We start from the raw sequence: 25,506 nt of genomic DNA on the forward strand, positions 1-25,506 counted from the left end.
TGGCATTTAATGCAATTTGAAGGATATTGGCGCCCAAGCATGGGAAAATAATGGATATCAACAATATCGCTCTGGTCCCTTGGAGAGGGACAGGAGCGCCTATACACTTTAGCCTTGCATTTCTTGTTTTTCACGTTCAACACTTCATCCTGGACGTCCAAAATGGGATTTTCATTCGTAACTTTGAGTTTGATCAATTCAATTTTTGGAATGAATGCTCCTTAGAACCATTTTCGCCCTAGTCCCTTGGTGAGGGACAGGAGCGATTTCACCTTTTGCCCTTGGTTTTTGTCTTTTCCAATCGCCAATTCAAGTTGTGAGGTAGGCAATGGTCATTATTGTTTGTTCTATGCATGTTCAACTTGCTTTCCAAGACAAAAATGTTCCTTCCAGAGATTATCGCCCTCGTCCTCCAGTGAAGGACAGGAGCGATTTTTGGTTTTGATCCTAAAATTGTTGATCATTGGGGGCAATTCCTTATTCATCATCTTCCAAAGGCATTTCTCACTTTGCACAACCCTTGCCTAGACATGGTTTCGGAAGGAAATGATTGATTTTATAGAAATCGCCCTGGTCCTCCAATGAAGGACAGGAGCGATTTTTTAGTTTTTTGCACAATCCTTTAACCACATCGACATCTAATTTCCTTCAAGGCGTAAAACATCATTCTCTATTCCACCTTGAGCCTTGGAGACGAAAGTAGCATTCCAAAATGTTAGGCATTTAGGCAAATTTAAAGATTTCGCTCTGGTCCCTTGGAGAGGGACAGGAGCGATTTTGCATTTATAAGCTCACTTGTGTTTTGCTAGCTTCGAAAATTATCTTCAACGGATCGATTGCGTCTTCCTTCACCCACCTCAAGCGCGAAACTTGCCTTCCTTTTGCCAAAAACTTGTCTTGAGGGAAAATCGCTCTGGTCCCTGGGAGAGGGACAGGAGTGCCCTAGCCATTATGAGCTCATTTATGCCTTGCTAATTTTTAAAACTATCTTCAATGGGTTGATTACGCCCTCCTTTATTCATCCCAAACATGAAACTTGCACATCCCTCGCCAGATATTTGTCTTGTTGGAAAATCGCTTTGGTTCCTTGTTGAGGGACAGAAGCTTCATTTGAAAATCGCCCTGGTCCTTTGGAGAGGGATAGGAGCGATTTTGTCACTTAGGTTGGTTTTCTCCTTTGTAGCCCATTCAAGTTATATTCAACGAATAAAACATAATTCTCTTGATCTCTCCAAGTCGCAAAATCACTTAAATCCTATGAGGATAATGCAAATTTAGAATTCAAGCTCCGGTCCTTCAGTGAGGGACAGGAGCGATTTTTTGCTCTCAAGGCCAAATCTCTTCACTTTTTACATCGAAATTCCTTTGCTGGGAAGACATCATCTTTTTACATGCCATGAATAAGAGCCCAAGTCCAAAAAAGGTCCAAAAAGGTGTGTTTGAAGAAAATCGCTCTGGTCCCTTGGTGAGGGACATGAGCTATTTTGTCCTGTTAGGCAAAAAGTTCAACCGTTCACCGCTTTTGACTAAGTCTGGATATTCAACTATGCTCATTTCATCCTTCCTTGTGCCTTCGATGCTCCAACTTGATCAACCAAAGTCAAGAATGACCCTGATAAGCCATTTCGCCTTGGTCCTCCAGTGAAGGACAGGAGCGATTTTGTCTTAATCACTCAAAATCATCATCTTCAAACCTCAAAAATCCTTAAAATCTTCAGTTCACGTCCAATTGACTCCCTTGGCAACCCTGCACAAGACAACTTAAACAAGTTAGAGACAAAAATGCATTAAATAATATTTTCTCCCTGGTCCCTGGGAGAGGGACAGGAGCGAATTCTCCTGAAACCTTCAAAATTTCATCATTCAATCACTTTATCATGCAGGATTAGGTCATCTTCAAGGCCAGGGTCAGTCATCTTGCTTCCAACAATTTGGTCGAAACTTACCCAGATAAAATATACCATTTACCCTCAAAATACTCGCACTTAGGCAAAACTTTGAATTTACCCCAAACAGAATCCTGACTTGACCTAAGACAACCCTGACTTCAGTAATCCATCTTCAGGTGGAGGCATAATAACTTTCAAAATTCAACTGGACTTGTCTTAAAAAACACATTCAAAAGAAACCCCAAGGGTTTAGACCTAGTCCAGACAGACCTCACTCAAAATTCTAAAAAAGCAGAGAGAAGAGCGGGCAAAAACCAAGCGAAAAAGAGGGGGTCCCCATCCTAATGGGGCGATGTGTGAAATGGTCACAACAAGTAGGGATCAGCATCCTGTAAACCTTGAGGGCATAGTCCCAAGATAGGGTAAGGGCTTGGATCTGTAAAGTTTGAGGGAGCCTATTGAGTTTGATATCTAAGCACTTGCCAACATAGTCATCTCCTCCTTCCTTAAAACTTGAGTAGTAACAAGGATTGAACTTTGCATTAAGAATTATGGATGATATAATTAATTATCTAATAATAGAATTAATTGCCTAGTATGATGGATTGACAATTTATTCATGAATAATTGATAAATTATTTAAAACTATGGAATATCACAGATTTGATTTATGTACAGGAAAGACCTAAAAAAAGAGTTGTCTCCTAATCAATTTAGTTTAAGTCATAAGTATATCAAAATAAATTAATTATTATTATAATAGAGGACATTACAAAAGATGGGGCTGGTTAGGTTCACAGATTCAGATTGGACAGCTTTTGTTGATGAAAGGAAGTCCACCTTTGAATATGTTTTCAATCTTGGTATGGGTGCAGTCACATGGACCAATAAGAAGCAACAAGCAATATGTGATGTCCCAGCCTAAATGCTACAGTGGTGTGGATTCTCATTGGGTGTGTACCTGACTAGGACCCACCCACAATCAGGCAGCCACATCCACGAGGGGATTCCTACACTAGCACTCTGGTGGGACAAAAAACCCCACTCTTAATGCTAGTGGTCACCATTCACCATGAGTTCAAGCTTTTGGCGTAGTGGTTGCCTTGCTTGGTATCAGAGTTGAGGTCTCGAGGTCGAGCCCTGTGGAGCGTGGGGGGTTGTGATGTCACAGCCTAAATCCTGTGGTGGTGTAATTTCTCATTGGGCATGTACTTGGCTAGGACCCACCCAAGATCGAGTAGCCACATGTCCATGAGGGGGTTGGCCTGCACTAACACTCTAATTACAAGAAAAACCCCACTCTTAACCCTGGTGGGTGCCATTCACCATGAGTTTGGAATTTTCGCATAGTGGTTGCCTTGCTTTTGTCAAACCCTTCTGACAATCTTCCAAAGGTTTTTGTCCTCGAATTTCTACTTCATACAAAGTTTCATAAATCCAACCATATCAAATCCATAAGCCTAAGCTTACTACTACATCCAACCAACGTCCTTATAAAGAACTCCAGGACACTTCTAGAGATTAGAAAATATCTAGAAGATTAGATTACTTTCCATTTTGTCACAGTTGGAGAAATTTAAATACTTTCTATATTAAGTTACGTTCCATTTTTGTCACAGCTGGAGAAATTTTCTTACTTTCCAGATTAGGTTACATTCCATTTTTGTCACAGCTGGAGAAATTTAAATAAAGTGACTTATTTTATTATTTTCACTTTATTTTTAATTAAATTAATTAATTAAAGTCATCCTTCAGAAATAAAATTAATTATTTTGTGGACAACTTAATTAATATAATTAAGTCACTTTATAAAAACTTGAGGACATATAATAGCTCTTTCCTCAGCAAAAGTAGAAGATTAGGGAATAGTCAAAGCAGCATGTGAGGCAGTATGGCTACAAAGGATGCTTTCAGACGTGCAAATGTCTCAAGCAGGGCCTTCACCCTCGTATTGTGAGTCGTGACAATCAAGGGCTGGCCAAGAATCTAGTCTTCCACGAGCATACAAAAGATGTGGAGCTTCATTGTCATTTCATAAACCAACTTGTAGATGATGGATCAATGATGTTGTAGCATGTTCCAATTAAGGACCAAACTGCAAACATTCTTACCAAGTCCTTGAGTACTAACAAATTTGTAAAATTTTGGGATAAGCTTGGTGTAGTTGACAAATTGACCATTAAGGCAGGATATTAAAATAATATTGTAATATTTAGTTATAACGGTCAATTAAGTTGTTACGATATACTCTAGGAAAATTCTTTATTCTTTTAGTTATCATCTACTTTTCTTAGTTGGCAATCTGGTCCTTATTGGATAAATCATTTGTAACTCTTATTTAAGGAGACTTTCAATCCTTTAATTAATATTGAATATCTTCGTAATTATTCTCTATTTCATGACATTTTGTAATACATCTCTCATGGATTTTTGTTATCGGGAAAAATTGTATAGTTAGTAATGTTAATTATCAATAGTTAGTTAGCCGACGGGTAGGTAGTTGGAGTCGCGACGGTTGTGTCGCACCCCTTCGGCTGTCATATATTGTACCACCTCCAGGTGTTGGAGGACATGTAATATGTACGACAGATATAATATGAACATCCTTTGACATTAATGGAAAGATTATTCTGGTACTTCTTTTGTATTTGCATTGTGCATTACTGTTCGATTTTTGTATTCTTCCTGTTTACCCAATGAGGTAAACATTTGGCGCCGTTGCCGACACGAACTCGGAACAGGAGACATGGATGGCGCACAAACACAATGGGCCTACCCGTTGGTGAGGTGAACCCAGAGGTCGACGATGCCCAAACAGAACTCTACGTAGGAGAAGACACCGCGACGAGAGAATTTTCAATTCTACTCCAAGTAGCCATTTAGACCTACGTGCGACGAGAGGCGGCGGAGGCGGAAGTCCCACCAAGTGTCGTGTGGACAGCGTTGGAAGTGAGTCCGGAGGTAAATCGGTTGATGAACCATCTCCCCCGACTGCTAGCACAAGCATCGTTGGCACAACAAGCTCGCCTGGAGGAGATTGCCCGGGAAGAGCGACGCCAACAAATTTTGCAGCAGTACGAGGAACGGGAAGCAGAACGAGATGGTGCCAGGTCAGGGGCATTTGAACCGTGAGCCATACGGGGCGGAATAAAGAACACTTATTGTAATAATTATGTCATATTGTTGGCATAAACTTGTCTTCCACATTATGAATGAATAAAAGTGTTCTACTTTTTATGTCATTAAGTATATAGAAAGCGGTCTGGGAATTAATGCCCAATACACTGAATAAAGACAAAAATAAGCAACAATATATAGATGAACGTGCAGTAGCCCAACGTGCCTTGATCCTTGAACAGCAAGCGAAAAGGCGACAGAGGTATAAGCGAAGAGAGGAGGAACGCTCCGAAGGGGACGGTGAGGCCAGCGGCCACCCACGGAGTCGGGAGGAGTTACTTGCGGAAACCCGCCGCAGGATAGAGTGTACCAAAACTCAGTTGAGGGATTTGAGGGACTTGCCACACACACCAGAGGCTAGGAAAACTCCAAGGAGTGGGGAGGAGGCAGGAGAGGGAGAAGACACCGGGGCTGCCAGGAGTGTCGGAGGGACACCAGGGCACGGCGGTCAAGCACCCCTTATAGGATCTGACCCATCCGGAGTAGGACAACAGCCACCAGTAGTAAAAAGGCAAGGTATGGCACAAAAACAAAAACTTCCAAAGTTCCATGGGGATGGGAAAGAAGACCCTGTCCGCCACTGTCGCACTTGTGAAACAATTTGGGGAGCGAATGGTGTTACCGATGAGGACGAGTGGGTAACACAGTTTCCCGCAACCCTGAGGGGCGTAGCCATCGACTGGTTTTCGGATACAGATAAGGCTAAAATTAGCACATGGGCAGACTTGAAGAAGGAATTTCAAGCAGAGTTTCGTCTCCTAAGAGATGATAATGAGATCGTAGCCGAAATCTACGGCACGAAACAGAGAAAGGACGAGACTGTTCGAACCTACAGCCGGCGGCTCAAAGAGCTGCTAGGAAAGATGGAGAACCAGCAGGCAGACGGACTGAAAAAACGGTGGTTCGTGGAAGGTCTAAAGAAATCCCTTAGACGAAAAATGAAGATAGTACCTCCTTCTTCATATTCCGACGCCTATAACAGGGCAATGGATTTAGAAAGTGAACAGAAGACGTCCAAGAAGAAGAAAAATAAATCCTCATCAAAGGATGATTCCTCTTCTGACAAAAGTGATAGCAGTGATGACTCTAATCGGAAGGTACGGGCTCTCCAGAAAGATATGGAGCGAATGATGAGAGAGATAAAGGCAACCAAAGGAAGCACAAGCAAGGGCGACAAAGGGGAGTTATGGTGCACGGACTGCCGTACCGACGGACACACCAAGGGGTCTTGTCCGAAAAAAGCATTTTGCGATATTTGCCAGATTGTCGGGCACCTTACCAAGGAGTGTCCGTACAATATGAGGACACGTAACCAACAGGTTCTCTTTACAGAACCATCTGCGTCAGCTGGCACGTCCCAGCCTGCGAGCAACAACGCCTCGTCTGGCTGCTATCGAAATAACAGGCGAGGAAGAGGTAATAATAACAATACGAATAATAGAAGCCGAATCCAATACGACGCTAAAGGGCGGCCGATGATACAATGCTGAGCTTGCAATCACTGGGGGCATTTCGCCAGAGACTGTACAGTGGAGGAAGCACCACAAAAACTTTGCAAGTGGTGCGGGCCGGGGGACCATGATGATGGCAATTGTCCCAAATCTGGCGTGAACCCGTTGAATGTAGAAACGGAGGATGCACTCGCCATAACAAGGTCCAAGACGAAAGCAGCCACTTATCCAGATCCCCGCACGGAAAAACGAAAGGCACTGGAGGCACAAGCGGAATTGGAGAAGGAGGTGTCAACGAGCAAGGATGCACAGGGGCTTGCGGGTACTTCTCGCTCTGAAGGAGAAACAAACATTATAAACCAACTGTTACAGGTCGAGATACCCGTCAAAATGAAGGACCTCCTGGAAAGTATGCAGCACTTGCGAGCGACATTGTTGCAATCCGCAATAATAACCCCAGTAGGCCAACCAATACATGGCAAGGACAACCTTGGCGAGACAGCGGCAGACCCATTAACCCTGACGATCAACAATGGTAGACACCCAGCAGTGGTGGAAATGGGTATATTGGGCACCATCCTGACCGACACAATTGTCGACGGTGGGTCGGGAGTAAATGTCTTGCCAGAGGAAACATGGAAAAAATTGGGTAAACCTACTCTCTGGCCGTCCACCTTTAATTTATTGGGAGCAGACCAACACGGCATCAAGCCGCTTGGCACACTCATGGCGCAACCAGTGACGATCGGAACACAGCCGTTCGTCTTGAATTTTGTGGTTATCCCATTGAAGAAGAAGGGGTATGACGCGATCCTCAGCAGAGGCTGGTTGGTGGCGGCCAAAGCAAACCACAATTGGAAGAAGAACACCTTGTCCATGGAAAAGGCTGGCCGAAGGTATACCATTGACCTCAAAACTCAACTAGTCAGTGAAGAGTTGGCGTCAGAGTCAGAGTCCGATGGAGACGATACCGACGAAGGAAAAGAGGGCAGGGAACCAGATGACGAAGGCATCTTAGGAATTCAAGCCTGTTCTGAGGATGAGACGGATTCTTTGAGAGGGCTCTTCCATTGGCAAATGGAAGACTATGAATTATTGTACGGGTGCAATATGTTGGGGATTGAAGGACCTGACATGAACGAGTTTCCGCCAGAATACGGACAATACAAGGAAGGGGATGTCCCTATGGATGACGCACCAGCACACCAGTTTGACAAAAGTAAGCCCATAAGGTACCAAGAATCCGCACTTCAAGTTACAAACCTTGGAGAAACTTCAGAACAGAAAAATATTTTGGTCGACGACGACTGGAATCTGGTCTTAAAGACGGCGGCGTTCAAAATCTTCATAGAATACAAAGATGTGTTCGCTTGGACGTATAAGGACCTCAAGGGGGTACCACAAGAACTTTGTGTACATCGGATCCCTCTGGTTCCCAGAGCCGTGCCCGTACGGAAGAGGCCATACAGGATGAACAAAAATTATGCGGCCAGGGTAAATAACGAAATTGACCGCATGCTTGAATCAGGGATTATCTTCAAAGTCCAAACGAGTGAATGGGTATCACCCATTGTGATATCCTTGAAAAAGGAGGCCGATCAGATAAGAATCTGTGTAGACTTCAGGTGTTTGAATGCTGTCACAATTAAAGATCCATTTCCCATACCATTCACAGACACCATCCTCGAGGAAGTAGCGGGTCACGAAATTTATTCATTTATGGATGGATTCTCCGGATATAATCAAATTTCCATTGCAGAGGAGGACAAATTGAAGACCACCTTTGTCATAGAAGATGGCGTCTATGCATACAACCGGATGCCATTCGGGTTGTGCAACGCGCCAGCTACCTTTCAATGGATAATCCTCCATATCTTCGATAAAATGTCCATAGGAAACTTCAAAGCATTCTTGGATGATTGGTCCATTTACAGCACGGAGGAGGCACATCTGGCCGCACTTGGCGAATGCATGGAGAGATGCCGACGAGCCTGCCTCGCCCTAAATCCCAAGAAATGCAGATTCATGGTGCCTCAGGGCAAGTTACTAGGGCACATCGTCTGCAAGGCTGGACTGAAGACAGACCCTGACAAAGTACGGGTCATTGTGGAGATGGAGGCGCCCGACGATGTCACTGGCGTCAAGTCATTTCTTGGACACATCGGGTATTATAGGCGGTTTATTAAGAACTTTGCCCAAGTATCATACCCACTTGACAGGCTGACACGAAGGGGGGAGCCGTACGTCTGGGGGACGGCCCAAGAAGAGGCTTTTCAAGAGTTAAAGTCACGATTGGTGGGTGCGCCAATCTTGACATACCCAGACTGGGACAAAGAGTTCCATGTACATGTCGACGCATCCAACTTCGCCATAGGGGCCACCCTGGCACAGGTTGGCAGCCACGGGCTGGACCACCCAGTGTATTTTGCAAGTCGACTCTTGTCAAACGCAGAGAGGAACTACAGCACGACGGAGAGAGAAGCCCTCGGCATGGTATACTCCGTCCAAAAATTCCAACATTACCTATTGGCGACACCATTCACATTTTATGTGGATCACCAGGCGTTGATGTATTTGGTGAACAAGCCAATCATCCAGGGGCGGATTAGTCAATGGCTGTTGCTGTTACAAGAATTTACGTTCAACATCATTGTCAGACCTGGCAGGAGCCGTGTCATAGCCGACCAGCTATCACGGATCAAGTCGGGAGAGCCGACCGAAGGCGTTAGCGAGGATTTTCCGAACGCCCATCTTTTCCGCATTGCCATCCTTCCTCATTGGTACACGAGTGTGGGTGAATACCTGTCAACGTCAAAATTTCCTAAGGAAATGTCAGTAGGCGAAAGACGGAAACTTGTATTAAGAAGCCGAACATTCCAACTTATAAATGGCCTTCTCTACAAAATGGGACCTGACCAGAGCCTACGACGATGTGTCTTGGAAGAGGAAATCCCAGGAGTATTGAGAGAAGCCCATGAAGGGGCCGCTGGAGGACACATGGGACCGGATACGACAGCAAGGAAGGTCCTACTAGCTGGCTTATGGTGGCCGACACTGCATAATGACGCCAGAGAATGGGTGACAAGTTGTGATACATGTCAGCGTGCTGGGCGACCGTTAAAGAGAGATTTCATGCCACTTAACCCGTCGCATGCTCAAGAGTTGTTCGAAAGATGGGGGTTAGACTTCGTTGGTCCATTGAAACCGAGTCGCGCCCAACGATGTAGATACATTGTCGTGGCGACAAAATATTTGACCAAATGGGTCGAAGCGAGGGCTTTGGCAGACAATTCTGCCGTCAGTACGGCGAAATTCATTTATGAACAGATTATCACCCGGTACGGAATACCTATTCAACTGACAAGTGATAGAGGAGGGCACTTTGTAAATCATATTATTCGACTACTAACAACCGAGTTCAAAAATTTTCATTCCCTATCAAGTCCGTACTATCCCAGGGCAAACAGTCAGGCTGAGGCGACCAACAAAATCATCGTGTCGGTAATTTATAAGTCCTGTGGGGTGGAAAAAGAAGACTGGGAGGAGCGTCTGCCTTCGGTACTTTGGGCGTACCGCACAACTTACAAAGTAACCACCGGGCAGACACCTTTCCAATTGATGTACGGCCAGGAGGCGGTGGTACCGATGGAATTCATGGTGCCAAGTCTCAGAATCGCTATTGACAACAAGCTAGGTGACATGGAAAGCCTTCGAGAGAGACTATACGCCCTAAATAAGCTGGATGAAAGACGGACGATGGCACAATGGGTGACAGACGTGGCCCAGCAACGCAGGAAATATTGGCATGACCAACACATTCGGCGGGCGAGGTTCACGCCGGGCCAATTAGTCCTAAAGCATAACGGACGGAACAAGATTAAGCCCGGCAAGTTCAGAGTGAAGTGGCTAGGTCCTTACAGGATCCGAGAGGTCGCAGCGAATGGATCCGTCAAGCTCTCGACCCTCGACGGACAAGAAATTCCAGAGGGCATCAACGGGTCAAAACTGAGAGTGTATCACCAGAGGCTGGAGGCGCGCAGGAGCAGCCTGACAGGAGGCGCGCACTCGCAGTCAGATAATGAAAAAAAATGAAAAAAAATTAGAACATTTGAAAAAAATATATATATATAAAAATTTGAAAAAAAGTATATATAAAAGAAAAATTGAAAAAAAATTGAAAAAAAAAAAAAGAAAAAAAAAGAAAAAGGACGAAGAAAACGACCACCGTACGGTGGACACGTAGTGGCACCACCGTGCGGTGGCACCACCGACGGTGGAAGCCACCGTGCGGTGGAAGCCACGAAGGCCCGTGAAAATAAAGCCGCACACGGAGGGAATAAAACGCACCGCACAAAGTAAGGAAGAAAGAAAGCGCAGAAGGATACCGCACGAAGCAAGGAAGAAAGAACACCGCACAACAAGCAAACACCGCACGCTAAGGAAAAAGACACCGCACGCAGCCATTGTTCGGGTGAAGCACAGGGTTTCCAGCAGCTGTTGGTCTAAGCTGTGGGCATGGTCGCTAGCCCGTCCATCCCCGTGACCACTCCCGTTCACATTTTGTACTCGCCTTTGATTTCAAATCTAAACTATTTCCGCGCAGAAGCCTGGTGCCAAGACATTTGTGGGTGAAGTAAGAAGAGCAACAGACGGATTGCAATTTCAGTCCCTTGGCTGAGCGTGGTTAACATAATAGTTGGGCGGACGCAATTACGGTGGTTGTGCATGGTTCTATACCATCACCCGAGAGTGTTGGTTCGAAGCAATAATTCTTGATTGAGTCGTGAAGGAGTTCACGTTTTGCTCGCAGGAGGTCATTATAATCACCTCCGCACGGTTTTGCTGCCAGGAGGTAGTTAGGTGTTTTCCATTCGACAAGGCAAACTCAAGAAGTGGTTACCAGGTAGTAGTAATGGAGTCCGCGGGAAAAAGGACTTGGAAAAAATAGTTGCAGGATAGCAGCAATAGGAGGCCGGATGCACGTATTCTTCCTTCAGGTGTTCGAATAGCAGGTGGCACAATGGAAGCCAGGCAGAAGAAACAAACACCACAGCAGCCCACCGCACGAGGGAAGAACACCTTCACTTCACAGAATATCACCTTTGAGGGATTGAATGGGGTGGAATGTTGGAAATGGTGGCAAGAAACGCCGGATGATAATTTGGTGAAGACAAGTCTTCGCAAAGCAGGGGTCGAATGGGCTATCCGGATGCCTGTGTTCGCCATTCGCGAGTACGTGGGAGCATTGCGATATATGGTTGATACGTTTGATAGCCACTCACGGACAAGCACATTTGAGTACCTTGGGAAGGATATCACCATATCCTTCAAACCTGCAGATTTCATGAGAGTATTTGGCATCCCAGGCATACATGGCAAGAAAGTGGACTTGAAGGCGAAGAAGATGACACCGGAGGAAAAGGAACATTGGATTACGCGAGTGTCCCGAGACTTGACCCCAGCAGAGTTGGCGAGCATCATAGACGCCACGAAGGGTCGTGGGATGCGTAAGTCCTTTGTCGCAGAGGGTCATTGGCGGTGCATAATGGACGTCATCAAAAGCAGGTTGACAGGGTCGGGTAGGGCATCCGACATCGCTCTGCCACAGATCGTATTGATGAACGGGTTACTGAACGGTGTCGTGTATGATTGGGCTACCTTGTTATCAGAGCGGATGTGCGCATTCTTGATGATGGAGCAGCGCACCTTTTACATGCCCCACTATGCCATTGGACTGTTTTTAGAGGCCACGCGGGAGGTTGTGCCAGAGGCCGAGTTGGAGGTACGGCCGTAGGGACCTTTGGCAGACGGTGAGCCTCCTATCATGCATTGGCGCCACCTTGACATTGGCCACTCTTCCGCGAAGCGGAAAAGGATATTAGAGACCACCTCAGCGGAACCTGATAGTGGGCGAGAAACTTCTAGCAGTGCAGAGGATGAGGAGGATGAGGATGACAGTAGCAGTCGGGCCACAGACGAGGGGAGGATGGAGCCCGCCGGAGAACGTGTGCTGTTTGCACCACCCACACTTCCACTTGGCACACTTGTGGGGTCCTCAGTGGGCAGTACTTCGATTCTGGCATTTGGGCAGAGCCGCACGCCCATTGCACTCGGTCCCATGCAGCCGGCGGCATCACCTTCAGCCATATCACCGCAGCAGGCTTGTGCACCAGCCGCAGGACCGACTCCCGCAGAGGCATGTACTGACAGCAAGGCGGAGTTGTGTGGTCCACCGCAGGGAGGCGTGGCAGAGGAGATGGTTGAGACAGAGCCTCAGGTGCGACTGGACATTGTGGGATCCGACGCAGTGGTGACGGTTGCTGCCTCCTTGTTGGAGGAGCCCATCGCAGGACATGTTTCCGAAGGGGAGAGAGGGTCGGAGGTGTTGAGTGCAGCTCCATCGGTGGCGGCTATGGGGAGTTGGCTGACCCGGAGATTCCAGATGACAATGATGCCACCCGTAGGAGCAGCTGTATTCTCACCTCGGCGAGAGCCTCCCACTGAGGTGGTGGATCTGGAGGATTCCTCGACGGAGATGCAGGCACCAGCAGAGGGACAGGTCACTGGAGAGGGTGTTCCTACTGGCCCAGAGCAGGCGACTGCTACACTTGAGGGGGCGGGGGAGACACCATTGTGCCAGCAGGATGCAGCAGGTGTGGTTGAGGAGACTTTTGAGTTACCACGTGGGCTTCCTGTACCTACACCGGGACTGGAAGGGGAGGATATTGAGGTCTACTTGGCAGATATGGTGACAAGGGGTCAGCGAGTGGTGGCCACGGCTCAGACACGAGCTCTGCAGCAGGTTGTGGAGGAATTAGAGCAGGTCTTCCAGTTTATGCGCGACGGCTGTTCCGCAGCTTTCACTTCATGTTTTGAGACACGAGGGTGCCAGTTACCCAGAAGGATGCGATGTTGGAGGCTTGGAGTGTGCCTCAGCCCGTCGTGGAGAGTAGGGTGACGACTCTCGTCCGGGAGATTGAGCAGGTTTACAGGGAGGCCTACTATGCCTTACGCCAGACACAGCATGAGTCTGCGGTTCGCGAGGCTGCTCGAGTGGAGTTAGAGCAGGACATGGCCAGACAACAAGCCTCGTGGGCAGCCGAGAGATCAGAGTTGGTAGCACAGCTTGAGACAGCCCGCGAAGAGAAGGTTGCGGTGGACACCCGTCTTTCGGAGGAGCAGAGTGCGCGGAGTCTCGTCCAGCAGGAGTTAGATGTTGTTCAGGCTCAGTTGGTTCGCATGACAGAGTCCGCCGATACCAAGGAGAAGGAGCTACTGGAGGCTGCGCTTATGGTGAAGACGGCCTTAGAGAAGGTGTTGGTGGTAGAGCGGGATGTGGCAGCACGCACCCAGCAGGTCTATGAGCTCCGCGCCCGCCTAGCGGCCCAGACACCCGCCTCTCAGCCTTCGACTTCAGGGACGCTTCCTCAGCCCCCTCCTTGACTTTATCTTGGTTGTATATCTATATTACATTGTCTCCATTTTGTTGTTAGTCGTCGGAGATGACTTCTTTTTTGGGGGGGATGATGTTATCGAGAAAAAGTGTATAGTTAGTAATGTTAATTATCAATAGTTAGTTAGCCGACAAGTAGGTAGTTGGAGTCGCGACGGTTGTGTCGCACCCCTTCGGCTGTCATATATTGTACCACCTCCGGGTGTTGGAGGACATGTAATATGTACGACAGATATAATATGAACATCCTTTGACATTAATGGAAAGATTATTCTGGTACTTCTTTTGTATTTGCATTGTGCATTACTGTTCGATTTCTGTATTCTTCCTGTTTACCCAGTGAGGTAAACAATTTTGAGATTTAATTGCTTTCATTACACTTATCAATTTGCATGACTACTCCTAGGTCTGAAGTAGAAAGACAAGCAACTTCCCTTCAAGTTGGTGTTAGATATCCAAATTTGATGCAATTAACTTGTATAAATCAATTGAATACTGGGAAGAATAATTTCGACTAATTTGCATGGAAAGCACATAACGTAGACGATTTGAGATAGTGGTCGTTAGTTGACAACCTTGATTGGACAAATGACCTTGCTACTTGAAACACAAGGTAGTTTTGGTTAGGAGCGATCCAACAAGAGACTTCAAAGCAAAACATTAAAAATTTAATAGGTTTTAAACGGGGGAAATAGATAGTAGGACTCATTAGGCCCTATCTAAAAGGTTGGCAACTATAGGAAGTTGCCCCCTGTAGATAATAGAATTTCCCAATCTCCTAATCTAGGAAGGAAGCCCTCTCCTTTCTTTAAGGAAGGTTGCTAATGCTTTCTCTTTAACTATAGATTATGAGGTAGGTGGATAGGAACCATATGAGAAAGGTAGGGGAAGTGGATGGTTATGGTTCATTTGACAAAATCCATCTATTGAAAGTAGGTTCCATGCTAGCTTGGCAAAGCAAAGTCTAGAAGTTGAGAACTATATCAAGATATATAAGGAGGCAAGGAAAACACCAAGAAGAGGAAATTACCTTAATAAAGAAGTGGGAAAACTATAGATCATAAGGCCACTACTATGGGGGGCCTTCCTCATAGTGACTAGATAACTAGATATGTGCCCCTCTCTTCTTTTCAATTCAAGGCATAGCAACTATATGAATGAATAAATGTGCTACTCTTTTGTAGCTACAAATGAATGAGTGAATGACCTACCCTTCCCTACCCAAAAATGAATGAATCTCTCAATGGGGATAAAATACTTGCAATTGAGGAATCCCCTTCTAATATGAACTCTAAACAAAACCATCTACTTCCTGTTTCAACAAGCCCAACAAGAATCCATAATTTTCTCATCTCACCCACATTCCTGAAAGATTGGGAAGCAAGATATTTTATTTTATTTTTGGTAAATTGCTACCAAGGGGGTAGCTCCCATTACATAAATTCAGAAAAAAGAATTAGATTTCTTGTACATTGTTGCCGATTGCATTTCAAATGACCCTTTTGGGGTTTATATTGATAAAGCATTATCGACCCTTTTGCTACCTCTTGCAATCTCTGAACTTGTGTTTCTATTAAAGATCTTTCTTAAAGCCGACAAAACCAATGAACTACTTCATGTTCTTCTCAATGATGCAATCCCTGTACAATTCAATAACTTCAGCAAGATTTTGGTTGTGTCAAGCCTTCTTGCAGTTAATGGAGTCGCAAAATAATCATATTTTAGGAGACTTGTTAAAGTTTGTGATGGCAGTGATAGCTTCATGGGCATACTCGTTCTTGACAAAGTTGTTAGCCATTAACTTCCCCACCATTTTCCTGCCTATTGAAAGAACTACCGTGGAGAGAATAGGTCTATTAAGTCTCCGTCATCAACATGCCAATAATTGAGCTTTTGTGCTCCAATCACCTCAATGATTGCAGCGTCCACCAAAGGGTCCTAAATCTTGAAGACCCTTCGCAACAAAGTAGATAGATCATCCTATGTGCAAGGTCACCTACAACTGGGGATAACAATGCGGTTTTCCATGTTGAGATTTGAGTGTGTTCTCAACCATTATAGAGCAGATTTTCTTTAAGTGTGTCTATGTCATATGATCCTCATGAGTGAAGCACATATCCCATGTTTTGACATGATCTTCAATTCCCCAAGGCAATCTTCATAGCTCATCTCCATCCATCCATGACCCTTTGATCAGTCTATTCAAATTTCAAAAGTCAGACACTTGTGAGGAAAGTGCACTTTAAATAGTTGCTAGGTCACCCCAATCCTACATCTTGTTGGATATTCTAGAAGAGTAAGATTGATCAAGTGCTTGATTGGATAGGTAGTCAATGGCTTTATTTGCTTCTCTATATGTGTGTTTGATTGTATAATATTCAATCAAATTGAGGGTCGTGTTGATGTAGTCAACCCACATTGAAAGTTGCCATCTCAATATCTTTTCGGTTGCTATAGCACCGGGCACAAGTAGTGAGTCCCTTTCAATATCAATTAAGACAAGTCCTTTGTTCACACATAATTTGAGACCTTCATAAAAGTGCAGCAAATTCAGCTTCATTACTAAAGTCATCCAAAATTTTGACAGTGCTAGCCCAGCACAAGTTTCCCTAGTGGTTGCGAATTATGAAGACTGTTCCAAAAGCCCCAAGATTTCCCCTCACAGCACCATCAAAAATGAGTTTTAATTGTCCTTGGGGGAGACACCATTTGGCCACCTTGCATATAGCCTGCATAGAATCTCAATCATCATTGCAAGGGGATGGTGGAGCTTTTAGAAGTGGCCATGCAGAAAGGATGTTATTATTCTATAGGGAGAAAATCCATTTTTTCTTCTTGCATGCTCTCATGTTTTGATGTTCACAGATTGCAACCTCATTCTTGTTTAATATTCTAATTTGTTTCCACATTGGAGATCTTAGGAACAAAGATATTGAGGATGGAGAAGGTGTGGGTAATGTCTCAAATGGTACTAGAATGCTACAAGTATAAAAGAAGCTGGCTAGCAACTATAGATAGTAGGGCGCACATTTCTTCGGATCATTGTAGCACACTAGCACATATCCACAATTTTGATCTTTGCATTAACTTGAACCATTAGCCAAACCCAAGTGAAAAAGGTATGCTCATACAGATGAACCAACCACCTTATTACACTTCTCCCGAATTATTTTGTTGAGAGTAGGATGAGTCTCCTCTCTATGTTGCCCACCTACACCAAGGTTGTGACAATTGTTGTAACGGTCCAAATGATCCAACTACATTAGAATGAACAAATCCTTTTGACATTGTACAAAAGCCTTTGAATATGGTTGGCAAGTTATAGGGAAAAGACTTTTGCTTTCCTACTCAAATTCAACAAAAGGAGATTCATTGCTCACAAAAGTTCATTATTTATGAGTAGGACCCCATACCCCTTCTTATTTAGCAGTAGTAATCATGTGCGAGAAGCAATTTCAAAGTGACCTTGAAGTTCAAAGAGTTGCTCACCCCTTACATTCAGTTGGTAAATGCTTCCTTGCCCAGGTCTACAACATATCCCTCCAAAGCAAAGATTAGGTGGCAACCCACACAAATCCCAACCTACAAGTTGTACCCACTTGAGAAAGGTATTATTCTTGCATGGACAATTCTTATCACTAAAATTATGATACCCCCCCTCCCCTAGCGCTCCTCCCCCCCTACCCCCCACCACTCCACCTTATTTATTTCAATCATTGAGAAATGACAAACTAAATAGAGAAGAATGGGAGCAATCCAGCTATCAAATTGAGAGTCAAAAGCGAATTTGGTTTCAGATCTCTTATTAGCACTCTTTCCTTTACATGAGGAGCAGCATCCTTGTTCTAATCTATCTGACTACAAAGGAGATACCCACCCATTCTTCTAACTCCCTTGCAACCAACATTGGATAATCCAAAACCACTTCTTTATCAGTGCTTTATCATAGCTATAAAAATCGATTTTCACATTTATAAAAAGGCAACCCCTTCCCCTACCCAATCTAGGCTTGGGAAAGTAGGTATCAATTAATTGATTCAATTGTTCAAATACTAGGATATAGAACTTTCTTTCTTTCTTTCTTTCTTTATTTCTTTCTTCCTCACGTTCCTCCTTCCCTTCTTTTGTATTTGTTGTCCATCTTTCTCTCCTATAGCACATCAATTGCCCTATTAGCCTATGGTGTATATAGATAGGTGTCTTCCATATGGTTGTAACCCTATTCTCCACTTTCTCTTGAACCTTCTTCTACTGCTAGTTGATAAAAGAGATAGCCCAGCCTTTCTAAGTTGTAAATCTAGTTAAGAAGGCGGGGCCTATAAAAGAGTAGGGCAGAATTAACAAGAGCAGATAGTTGGGCTTCCCGATGGTCACTTTCCCCGAGCTACGTGAGTAGTAATCCAAAAGGAGGCAAAAGCGAGGGAAGCATGTAATGTCCCCGTTTTGATATAGGATTTAATAATAAAATTAAAAGAATAAAAATAAAATTAAAATTTACGCAGGAGAGAATAAAATTAAAATAATTATAACTTAAAGTTCAAATGAATGGTCAAAAGGCATGAATGAAAAGTTGTGACCTCCTTAAACATGAGGCATAAAAGGGAGAAGATAACTTCATTTGAAACAGCAATTTTAATATACAATCTAAAGTGCAGATCTGTATTAAGTAGTAAGACAGCAATGAGGGGACATGTCTTTTCAAAGGGATATCTCTTTCCAAAGAGATGTGTCTCCTCAATGAGATATGAGGGTATAAAAAGAGTAAGTAATTAATATGGAGAGGGGGGATATGGAGAAAGGGAAGAAAGAATGGATTATATGGATCAAGGAAGGATTAATGGAAGAAGAAACGAATGGGCAGAAAATAAGGAAGTGACTTTTAAGGACAGAAGAGATGAAAGGTTGTGACATTTTGAAGGGATGATAATTGTGAAAGATTGTGACCCTTGCAATGGGAAGGCATGATGAAGGGGTGTGACTCTCCCTCACATTGGAAGTTATAAGGGGGAGAAGGTTTCATTTGAGAAGGAGAGTGGAAGGGGATTCCATTTTAGAGCAGACAAAAAGGGGCGTCAATGGCATAGAGGATCTGATATATCTTAAGACATAATCTCAGGCAGTCCATCTAACTACTGTTGTGTGGTATGGTCATTCTATGCAAACCCATAAGTGCTATAACAATATAATATATATCTATTTTCAGACCATTATATTTTGCAGTTACTTCATGTAATATATATATCCTCATACATTCTGAGTGTTTTCCATGCTGTGATAGAAGGAAGAGGGTCTGCAAGAGGGGTACTGTGACGAGGCATTTCTCTATGGTACGCCAACTCAATGAGGGGACCAAATGGTCCCATGAGGCCAAGACACCAACTCAATGAGGGGACCAGATGGTCCCATGAGGCCAAAGGGGTACAGAGGGTACTACCCATTTGCCTAGATGAGATGGTTTTCAAGGCACCCTGTTGCAACCTCTCTCTCTTATCATGATGCATAAGTACAAGGGGACCAATCATAAAGGGAAGGAGAAGGTTGGCACAATGAGGGGATAACGGAAAGGGGACACATCACTAGGTAGGCCACCCTATCTGGATGGCATGGGCCACATGAGGCCAACAGGGATGGCATATCCGCTCTTGGGCTCAGGGTAGAGGGTCCGAGACACCCCATCAAGGTCACTTTCCCCTATGCTCTCCTATGGTTGAGCTTCCAAGACATTTAGAGTATTTAATGCATGAATCACTATTACTAATTATGATCTAAATATATATAAATTAATTCTTAATAATGCTGCTGTGAATTCACTAATCTGATCTCTGTTCTACTAATCTGATTACTGTTCTGCTATGATTTCACAAATCTGATTTCTGAGATTGTTGTCGTAAGAAGTTTCTAATCTGTTGCAGGGTTTCAATTGGGTAAAACGTATTTCCTAAATCCACTTATCCACTTGGAAATTAAGAAATTGGGGCAAACTTAGGGCATACCCAATTAGGGGACATTACAAATAGTATCAGAGCATGATCCTGCCAGCCTGCACGGAAAAGCTAAAACACTGAAATGCATTCTATTCAAAGCAATTTGAAGGTCTAAAAAAGGGATCTATTAACTTAGTCTAAAAATAAAATCTAGTAGACCAACATTGCATTTCTAAAGATGTATACCCTTAACTACTTCATGACTAATGCATGATGAGCATGCTTACTCCATGTATATTTAATATGCATGCTTTTCTCATGAATGCCTTGTGTTTGCTTCATGTCTGATATGTTTTCAGCATGTATGCCTTGTGTCTTATGTGCATTTATGTGTTGCCTCATGACTGATGTACGTCCACTCCATGAGCAACTTTCTCATATATGCTTTGTACCTTACATGTATTGCTTTGTGCCTTACATGTGTGCTTCATGCCTTACATGTATACTTCATGCCTCTGTGTATTTATGTGTATTACTTCATGTCTTACATGTTTTACATGTATGCTTCATGTCTTATGTATTAATGTGTACAGTCCATGCTTTACACCACGTGTATTTGTGTGTACAATTCATGCCTTATGTGTATACTTTGTGCTTTAAGTGTTTGCTTCATGCCTAATGTGTTTTCAGCATGCTTACTCAATGTGTGTTTTATATGTATAACTTTCTCATGTATGCTTTGTGTCTCGATTGCTATGTATCATAAGTGTATTTGTGTGTTTGCTTCATCATTGATGATTTACAGCGTGCTTACTACATAAGTACGATTCTTATGTATCACTTGCATCTTATGTGTATTTATGTGTTTGCTCCGTGATGTTTTCAGCATGATTACTTCATGTGTGTGTGCGCCCTCAGATCATTATATTCTGCAGATGCTTCACGTAATATATATATCCTCATACATCTTGATTGTTTTCCATGCTGTGATAGAAGGAAAAGCGTCTGCAAGAGGGGTACAGTGATGAAGCATTCCTCTATGGTATGCCACCTCTATGAGGGGACCACATGGTCCCATGAGGCCAAGGGGGTACAGTGGTTTCTGCCCTTGGGCCTAGAGGAGATGGTTTTCAGGGCACCCTGATGCAACCTCTCTCTCCTATCATGATGCATAAGTACAAGGGGACCAATCATAAAGGGAAGAAGAAGGTTGGCAAGATGAGGGAATAATGGAAAGTGGACACCTCACTGGGTAGGCCACTCCATCTAAATGGCATGGGCCACATGAAGCCAAGAGGGATGGTATATCCACTCTTGGGCCCAGAGTAGAGGATCCAAGACACCCCATCGAGGTCAATTTCCCCTATGCTCTCCTATGGTTGGGCCTCCAAGACATTTAGAGTATTTAATGGATGAATCACTAATTCTGTTACTGATTATGATCTAAATATATATAAATTAATTCTTAATAATGCTGCTGCGAATTCACTAATCTGATCTCTATTCCGCTAACCTGATTACTATTCAGCTATGATTTCACAAATCTGATTTCTGCGATTGTTGTTGTAAGAAGTTTCTAATCTGCTGCAGGGTTTCAATTGGGTGAAAGGTATTTCCTAAATCCACTTATCCACTTGGAAATTAAGAAATTAGGGCAAACTTAGGGCATACCCAATTAGGGGAAATTACAAGGCAGGGCTTCCCCAATCTTGTTCCAGCAGTAAGCCTACATGTAGAGATTGTGGCTACCCAGAAGTGACACAGCCTTCCTTCCAATGGGTTTTCGAACAAAAAGTCAGAAGCTATTATCTCAATTCGAATTGGAAGCCACTTAATGGATAGATAGGGAGCTTGGGGAACTAACTAACGATCCCCACTTAACCTTACAACCCAGCTGGCAGTGCAAAACTATCTAAATAGGCAGGCAGAGAAATGGATGCACTACTTTCAAACTCTCCGGAAGGATGGTTGGCCGGAGGGAGGTTGCTCCAGTCTATATAGTTGGCATGGAAGTGTAACTATTTACCTCGGGAAGGGGAAAGGATTGGAAACCGGTAAAACCAGCACCCTATAGATTGTAGAGTTGATTCCAAGAGGCCTTGACTTTCTTTGTTTCTTTCTTTCCTTAAGGGGGAAGCTTGAAGTGCTTGGCAAGCGTCTGTTCTTTTGCAGGCCAATTGAAAGGAGGACCCCATCAGCATGCTGCCAAGCCCGGGGTAGAGAGAATCTTGTCCGGCCTCACTATAAAGGTAGGGCAATTGAGGCTAGGTTGTCGTCTTCAAAACAAGCGAAAGAAATTTCAAATTTCTTCTGTCAAAAAAATCTTCGACAGAAGTCCAACTGTAACAAATAAGATCAATAATAGAATGTTTTCTTTTGAAGCAGCTTTAATCTTAGCTCTTTTATTATCGGCATCTAATCATTGGTGGCTTCTTTCCTTTTCTAAGATGGTTCCAAAAAGATTGGTGGGTACATATGAAACCACAATTCAGTATATAGGGCGACTGCTAATCCCCAGAATTGAACATGAGTACGATTGAGCTGGCTGTCGATTTTTAGAACCGTTTATGCTTTGTTTGAGTTCAGTGTTAAATAGAATTTTAGATATCTTGGATGAGGGTGGTGTTTCCACATTAAGAATTTCGGTTTGATAACCTTAACTTTCTTTTTTCTTCCATTGACAAGTCTCTTTGCCTCTTTCTCTTTCATTGATTGCAAAAAGTTTTGCTTGAATTGCAGCTATTTCTGTCATCTGGGTATAATTATTAGTAAGGCTTGTGCCCAAAGAAGCTTAATTAACAAGCACTGAATCTAATCAATTTGCTAAGAAAATTAACGCGAAGCTGGAAAGAGGAAAAATCCTCTAAACAATTTCGAAGAATTTATGCAACGAAAATAACAAGTGCTCACTTGTTTCAAGGCGAGCATGGCAAGGGCTGAAAGCCCGCTTCCACCAATGCCCACAAAGTGTAACCATCCTTTCTCGTCTTCAGCACTAATCCCACTTTTGTCATTGCTTTCTCTGCTTGAATTTGCTCTACATAATGTATTTGGCCATCTGCCGTATTTCCCCGCTTCTAGTTGGTAGGAGACACGGGATCTTCCTGAATGATTGTGCTCATTCCCCAATCTAGAGTTCAATTCCAAGTGCAAGCTTTTTATAACTGCTCTGCGAATAGGTTGTGGGTTCAGTAACCCTGACAGTAGTGCGTCCATTGTAATGTTTTGGTCCGTTGATCCTCAGAATCTCTCTTCCACTGGGGTTTATATATGCATGCCTACAGCTAACCTATAATTATGTCTATGGATTCAACGTCTTCTATGTTTTTTTTTAAGTTGGGGTAGGTACACGGGCAAAACATTAAATAATCTATAGGAAAGTCAGCCTTCTCAGTTTTTGACTTTTGTTATTATGTTGAAGGCATATTTTATATGAAGTTTTCTATTCATTCGAGGAGAAGGATGCATTTAAATATTATTAATTAAAAAAAATGTTCGTAAAGAAAAAAATCTAATAAAAAAAATTTTCAATAATATTTTTTTTATAAAGAATATTCTATCTTGTTTTTTAAGTTTTTAAAAAAAAAAGGAAAAAGAAAAAGAAAATTTTTTTCAATATTATTTTTTTTATAAAGAATATTCTATCTTGTTTTTTAAGTTGCTAAAAAAAAAGGAAAAAGAAAAAGAAAAAGTAAGAAAATAAATATATTATTAAATTTCGAGGAAAAGAAAAAAATAATATTAAAAATAAAATTAACTTTACTCTAATTCATTTTTTCCTTTTTCGTTTAATGATTAATTTTCATTATTTGTAAAATTTATTTTAGTTATGTGCACGAAATGGAGCGCAGGAGGAAGCTAGGGTTTACAGGCGGAGGCGATTTCCGGTCACGAGGATGGGATAATGGCGCCAAACAGAGGGATTACCAGCGGCCTTGGCGCCCACCGCGCTCAAACTAGTGGCAATGGCAGGACCCGAGCCGGAGGAGAAGGGATGGAGTTAGTTACGGGAAAACCAGATCCCCTTTTGAGCAAGACAAAACCAAATGGGGGCATTCGCGATATCTGAACTTCCCGAAATGGAGCAAGTAGCAAATGGAAGAAAGATTGAGGAAGAAATTTCCAGTACCTCTAGAAGACCTTACCACTGGTGAGATGTCGACAACGTCTGATAAGAGAACAATCAGCATTTGCATTGACTCGGAGGCTTGGAAGGAATCGGTACAAGTCTTGCATGACAGAGCTTTCTTCATGAAATGGGGAGGGGATTGGCTAGCTTTTCGTAAAGTTAGGAACTGGGTCAACGAAGAATGGGGGAGCCACTTTGAGATCAAAACCCTAACTAATAGGTTTTTCCTTATCATAACTGGGACAGCTAAGGAGAAGATTGCGTTGATGGACTCTAGGTTGTTTTTGATGTCGAGAGTAGGGTTTTACATTAAGGATTGGACCCCTAATTTTGACCCTTGACAAACCACCGTAGAGAAAATTCTTGTTTGGATCAGACTTTACAATCTCTCGCATGAATACTGGAAGGAGGAAGTTTTTAAGAGTATTAGTGATAAACTTGGGAGATTCATCAAGTCAAATGAAGCGGTTGACAAGTTGAACTCATGCATGTATGCCCTGTTGGCATTTCAATAGAAAGGAGATTGTTGGCATTTGAATAAGGATATTGAGAAGGTTGTTGGAGATTATTGATATAACTAAAGAAGGATGATTACTGTCTTAATAATATTATTTTGTCATTGATGTCAAGAAATTGATTTTCTGATCCAGTATGATGTTGCCATATCTTGAGAAGTATGTTTTGATGAGTATTAAGAGGTCGGTAAGTGACACAGAAAGAATGTGATAATGAAGGGGAATAATAAGTTATTCAATGGGCAACTATTACCAAGTTAGACAATGATGAGATCATGTTGTTTTGATTGTTTTGATATCCTACATATGAGAAGTTTAATACTGTACTATGTCACCGAGCAAAGAACCTAGTCGGTAAACCCTAAGGTACCTAGTCGGTAAATCCTAAGGTTATCGATATCAGTTACAGAAGGCAAAATGTCTACCGAGTGAAGTTTAGTATTAACCGAGTAACAACCGAGTTATAATAGATCGCATTGGATGAATAAAAGCATTATTTAATGAAGGATGTTGATGAGCTGGAGATGAATAAATGATTGGTATGTCGCGCAAGAAGTTTGTTGAGGATCGACGACATGGAAAATCAAGAGGAAGATCTATAGCACAGATTGAACCGCAATAACCTAGCACAAGTTCCAAGGAAGGAATGGAAGTTCCAAGGCGAGGTAAAACGTTTTTCATATCGAAGGATACATTGAACCTAGTCAAATTTGATAATCTGATGGCTAAGATTGATCATGGGAAATGTGATCAAGGAGATTAAGCGGTTAGAAATTGTTTATAAATAAGGAATTGTTGATGAAAAATGCATGCGGGCAAATGTATGCACAATGATGCTACAGTAATGTTTACCGAGCACAAAAGCTTGAAGATCTGATTGAAGAACAGATTGAGAAGCCCAACAAGCCCAACAAGGGACAAGATAAGTCTTATGATAAGATTGTTTTGAGCAAATAGAATCTGCTTTA

At 43.1% G+C, this 25,506-nt stretch overlaps 1 protein-coding gene across 11 annotated transcripts in view; it reads right to left on the reverse strand.

Moving 5' to 3' along the window:
* The window catches only part of LOC131051716 (uncharacterized), a 221,039-nt gene extending 197,845 nt beyond the window's left edge, over positions 1–23,194 (reverse strand). For 6 of the 11 annotated variants that reach the window (XR_009372572.1, XR_009107185.2, XR_009372571.1 and 3 more), the window contains exon 1: positions 22,805–23,193. Coding sequence is in view for 5 of the 11 variants with exons in the window: in XM_057986330.2 (XP_057842313.2) it covers positions 22,805–23,110 (306 nt within the window). In the remaining 6 variants the exon portion in view is untranslated. Of the gene's footprint in view, positions 1–22,804 lie in introns of all 11 variants that reach the window. The other 5 variants (XR_009107183.2, XR_009372570.1, XM_059221352.1 and 2 more) reach the window with 2 other exon arrangements.
* Between the last annotated feature and the right edge of the window lie 2,312 nt (positions 23,195–25,506).

The sequence above is a fragment of the Cryptomeria japonica genome, chromosome 5, assembly GCF_030272615.1.
Source record: "Cryptomeria japonica chromosome 5, Sugi_1.0, whole genome shotgun sequence".
Classification (NCBI taxonomy): Eukaryota; Viridiplantae; Streptophyta; class Pinopsida; order Cupressales; family Cupressaceae; genus Cryptomeria; species Cryptomeria japonica.